This window comes from Apium graveolens, chromosome 3, assembly GCF_009905375.1.
Source record: "Apium graveolens cultivar Ventura chromosome 3, ASM990537v1, whole genome shotgun sequence".
NCBI classification, from domain to species: Eukaryota; Viridiplantae; Streptophyta; class Magnoliopsida; order Apiales; family Apiaceae; genus Apium; species Apium graveolens.
In genome coordinates, this window is record NC_133649.1 from 295270110 (window position 1) to 295275598 (window position 5489).

Consider the following 5489-nt stretch of genomic DNA (forward strand, 5'->3'; position numbering starts at 1 on the left):
CATTTAAAATAATATATAACTATATATATATATATTACATCTATCTTAATATTAAAACTGAACATAATTTTAACACAATTTTAAAAAATTATTATTTTGAGTGAATATATTTAATACAAAAACTATTTTTAAGAAAAAAAAATAGGTTAGTGTACTAAGACTTCAGCGTGAAAAACCTAAATTATTCTAAATTATTTTTATAAGAATGGTACAAGGAATTATTATAAAAAAGCATAGCTATCATCAGACGACCAAAACTAAACGTACACAAATATTAGATCGAAAGATATACGTGACATAATACTAAAAGTTTTAAACGTATATAAATGTAACAAATATCGTACTTTAATTTTATGGGGTCATTAATCTTACGACACAGGCTACTCGGAGATTATTAATCCCACAATACGAAGATTTTAGGGTGATGAGTACAAATTATTTTTATGCGAATGTTATAAAAAAATCTATTATAAAAAAATATAGTTGTCATCATACGACTGAAACCAAACGTACACAAATATTAGATCGAAAGATATATGTCATATAATGCTAAAAAATTAAACGTATTTATATATATAGAAAATAAATATTGAACTTTCATCTATATAACAAAACAGTTGAACAAATTTGTAGGATTATTAATCTTAAGATACAAACTTTTCGGAGATAATTAATCTTACAATACATATTTTCACCAAGATCAATAATTATGTAACTTATTTATCACCCAGTTTATTCGTATTTTAAATAAACCCGTGACTTGCACGGGTTAAGAGCATCTCCAACCATGACCTCCTGTTAGCTAAAAATCCTATGTGGCACTCTGATATAGATATTAGGTAAAAAAAACACCACTCCAACCACATCACCTGTTAGCAAAAAATTTAGATATCCTTCATCTCGTCTTCTATATTTGTTGAATCTGTAGGTGTTAGCTATATCTTTCACGTCAGATTTAATTAATGTTTAAACCTAAAACTACACATTACTACGTACATATACACATTAATACATGCATATATTTATATAATATTTAATACATAAATATTAAAATTATTATTTTATATATAATATTTTTAATTTATATAATATTAAGTGTGAAAATATTTTTCTCTTATTAACAAAATTTATTAATTATTTTTAACAAACAATATATATATATATATATAATACAATATATATTAGTAACTTTTTATTAAAAATATTTTTGTTATATTTATATGTTATTATATTTTCAGTTGTAATAATTATTAACTTACAATTATATATTTTATTCATGTATTGAATTAAGTATTAACTAAATTTATTTAATTATTTAAAGTTTATATATAAATCTGAAAAATAGGAATAAAACAATATTTTTTATTATAGCTAATGATTATAGCTAATACCACTGGACTGCATGCCCTTACAGGTTCAATAAAATTTTACATAATCCTGATTTGGTTAACCATTTTAGAAAAACCAAAATATCCACCATTTGGGAAGATTTGCCCAAAATACCACCGGCGGGGAAAGTGCACAAAATACCCACCGAATACGCATTATCATCATGCGTATTCTATTTTTTTAAAAAAATACAAATAATACGCATGTGAGACATGCGTATTTATTTTTTTATATTTTTTTAAAAAATAGAATACGCATCTGTAACATGCGTATTCGGTGGGTATTTTGGGCACTTTTCCGCCGATGAGTATTTTGGGAACTTGAAGCTGGAAAGTGGTGTACGGTCGTAGATGCTCTAAGGAGCTAGTTATCGAATAATAGACCACCTGTTACAACTACAAAAACTCTTGAAACCGTCAAGACTTCAAGTACACCTTATATACCTTATGGGTGAAGCTGTAAGTTTTCTTGTGTGAATCATCATAGTTAACAATCTCGATTTCTCTTCAATCATTGTACTTAATAACCTATCATTTACATCATCATGTTTTTTTTTCTTGACAACTATTAACATCATGATGTTACTCTTTCATTAAAACCTTATTTTTATAGGACTATTGCTGCTGCTGTTGAATAAGACTGAGATTTGTAGACTGGAGTATATACCAAGGATGCATTGTATAGTTCAAGGTCAATTTGTAATTACCCCTGAGAACCAGAGTACAATTTCTTGCAAATTGCTGTTTTATAATCATTAATGTGATCATCAGCTGCACATATCTCGTAGCCGTCACATGTGCACTATATATATTTATGGCGTAAGGTTCAGCACAAACAATTTACGTATCGTACGTACTGGGGAATAATGTCGCGGTACGTGAAAATATGAATTCCGTTCACATAAAAAGTCGGGGGAGGATCTAGTAAGGGGTATAGGGGAATACGTGTCCCTCCTAAAACAAAATTTTACGTTTTTTCACCATTAATTTTTTTGAAAATATATGAAACTGCAACCCGAGAATTTAAAAATATAAGAATATATATTCAAAATATAGACCGTTTCCCTCCCCCGAAATTTGAAACCTGAATTCCGCCCTTGCTAAAAACCCTAATTTAAACGTATCGCAGAATTATACCGTAGTATGGTATAACATACGCTTGATGTAGACCAAGCCCCGTGACATTTAGGTTGAATACATTAGGTGTGGGAAAGAGAACAACTGCAAAAAATATTCAGATCATGAATATGTAATGCAAGAATAGAAAAAGAAGTTTTGAAACGTGTAATTATGTTTTAAAAGTCAACTATAAGTAGTACTTATTTATTCTTAAACAGAATCATTTCTTTAACAGCTCATTAGGAGTATAAGACAGGGTAGTATTAAGCAGAAACACTGAAATGCTATGCACAATTCAGAATTGTTCTGCAATTAAACAACCTGAAATGAAATCTCCGGTTGAGACGCAAACAAATGATGAAGTACCTAGTTTATACATAAACAATGAGTACTATAATATGTTGTCTGGATCGTGATCGTCTGCCAGCTAAGACAACGAACCTAATTACACTGGGATCGTGATCAACTGATACATCCTCATATTATTTTTAAACAACTCCAGACGCGACGCCAATGTACATTTTAAATCATTGGACTGATTATGAGGCATTACAATATACATCTGTAACGAAAACGATTGTTGATCTACTACTGTAGTTTATTCATTTATTTGTTTCCATATGCATAATATCAGACATATCAGACTTATTTGATAGTTAATTGATCCTCGCCTGAACTTTTTACGACAAACTCATTCAGAATCAGGATCCGGGGTTAGTAAGTGAGGACGTAGGCACGGTGTTGGACCACTGAATAAAAGATATCTGATATATAAGAATGAAAGAGAACTGATGTGTCCTGACTGATTAAGGTAATGCGCAGGAACATAAAGCCTTTGATCTTCTGATGCATATAAGGAACAAATTCTGCTAGCTAATCTGAATTCTAGTAGTTGAATATTTTTAGCGAGAATTTGTTTTTTTGCAATCATTGCTTGCTGATGTGGTAGTACATGTTTATATTATATTTAGCTTCAAGATTAGAATTTTTATTTGATAATGGTGCAGTAAACGTGGCTCTACGTGTATTTGCTGTGTAATGCATAATTGTTAATTAGCAAGATTAGAATATAATCAAGAAGCTTTCAAGTAATTTGTTTTCTTCTGCGCTTAATCTGGCTATAAATATAAAGGTGTCGAATTATATCATGAACACCAACCTACAAGTCTCTCTCTCTCTCTGATCTCTCTGATCTCTCTCTCTCTCTCTCTCTCTCTCTCTCTCTCTCTCTCTCTCTCTCTCTCTCTCTCTCTCTCTCTCTCTCTCTCTCTCTCTCTCTCTCTCTCTCTCCCTCTCTCTCTCTCCCTCCCTCTCTCCCTCCCTCTCCCTCTCTCTCTCTCTCCCTCCCTCCCTACATTCAACGCTTTAAGCCTAGAATAGAATTCTTTAAGCTGATTAATTTAGAAGATGAAAGAGAACATGGGAAACCCGTTACAATTGAAATCTTTGAACCATATCTCTGTAGTTTGCCGATCAGTTACAGAGTCTCTTGATTTCTATCAGAATGTTCTTGGTTTCTTCCCTATCAGAAGGCCTGGTTCATTCAATTTTGACGGAGCTTGGTACATTTATTTGTTATCCTCTATACCTGAGATTACTTTTCGCGTTCCTGATATATGTTTTCTGTTGGTGAAGAACGTGTACTTGTGCTAACAAATTTGCATTTATATTGTGTAGGTTATTCAATTACAGTATCGGCATTCATCTCTTGCAATCTGAAGACCCCGAAGGGATGCCTAAGACCAGCGCGATAAATCCCAAAGACAATCACATCTCCTTCCAAGTATATTTCAGACTTGATCAAACATATAGTATCAGTTTATAACATTTACGCTATTCATAGACTGGTGTAATTAAAATTCAAAACTACATATAGTTCGAGTTGAGGCATAATCTGCAGAGATGTGACAGCATTTGAATTCCTCGAGCTAACCATATTAATTTTTTTTAATGCAGTGCGAAAGCATGTCAGCAGTTGAGAAAAAACTGACAGAAATGAAGATAGAGTACGTCAAGGCAAGGGTGGAAGAAGGTGGAGTTTACGTAGACCAGCTCTTCTTCCACGATCCAGACGGTCTGATGATCGAAATCTGCAACTGCGACAACATACCAGTTGTTCCCCTAGCCGGAGAATCCCTGCGTATGTGTTCACTTGTTAGTTGCAGTGTGCAACAAAAGCAGCTACTTGAAACAATCTCAGCACTGCATATCGAAAAATGAAGATGACAAGTTTTTGCCTTAAAATTCCTGTCAGGATCATATTGGCGATTAAGCAATCAAGCATCAGTTTTATTATTGTTGTATTAATTTTGTTAATTTGTATCTGGTGAGCTGTGATGTTATGTAGAGTTTGGACGTGAAAGAGAGAGGACAAGTTGGCAAATTTAATTTACCAATTTGTGAGATTATGTGCTTTATTATTAGTTTATTTATTTTCGTCGTTGTTCGATCATGATAGTGATAATATTAATGGTATTATATTTCTGTATCGCCGCATTTTTCTCAATTATATTCTTATTTAATTATTCACGTATTATTTAATGCTTAATGAGTCCAGTGTACAACAAACGTACGTTATAGCATATCATAACGCCGTACGTGTAGATTATGATTTTTGGTGTGAATGCATGGGCACGTAATTTCACGTACTGCGATATAATATGTTACAGAAATCGTTTGTCCCGGACCATCCACCTTACGTAACTAACGAAGTCACAAGTAAGCTTAGTAAATTACATGCACCTATTGGTAGAACTTGGAAGGAAAGGCAAGGAGATGCAAGAAGATGGCATTTCACATAATCAAATCTAGATATTTCATGGAACTTTATCTACTGGAGTAAAAATGTTGTTAGTCAGCTGTTACTGAACTAGGATTTCACATGCTACTTAATTATTCTCGTATTATTTAATACTTATCGGGTCCAGTCTACAACAAACGTACGTTATAACATATCATATCGCGGTACGTGTAGATTAGGAT

General features: G+C 32.3%; 1 protein-coding gene across 1 annotated transcript; it reads left to right on the forward strand.

Annotated features, from left to right (window-relative positions):
- Positions 1-3721: 3721 nt before the first annotated feature.
- LOC141711161 (glyoxylase I 4-like) lies at positions 3722-4993 on the forward strand. The gene is made up of 3 exons (XM_074513586.1): positions 3722-4069; positions 4185-4290; positions 4464-4993. The coding sequence occupies exons 1-3, from the start codon at positions 3915-3917 to the stop codon at positions 4725-4727; spliced, it is 525 nt and encodes a 174-aa protein (XP_074369687.1). The 5' UTR covers positions 3722-3914; the 3' UTR covers positions 4728-4993.
- Positions 4994-5489: the final 496 nt, after the last annotated feature.

What these genes read in the sequence shown, in the direction of transcription:
- LOC141711161 (XM_074513586.1), top strand. Translation starts at nt 3,915, where the DNA reads ATGAAAGAGAACATGGGAAACCCGTTACAATTGAAATCTTTGAACCAT. An exon ending in TTCAATTTTGACGGAGCTTG is followed by an intron (nt 4,070 to 4,184) that starts GTACATTTATTT and finishes TATATTGTGTAG; the next exon opens with GTTATTCAATTACAGTATCG. An exon ending in ACAATCACATCTCCTTCCAA is followed by an intron (nt 4,291 to 4,463) that starts GTATATTTCAGA and finishes TTTTTAATGCAG; the next exon opens with TGCGAAAGCATGTCAGCAGT.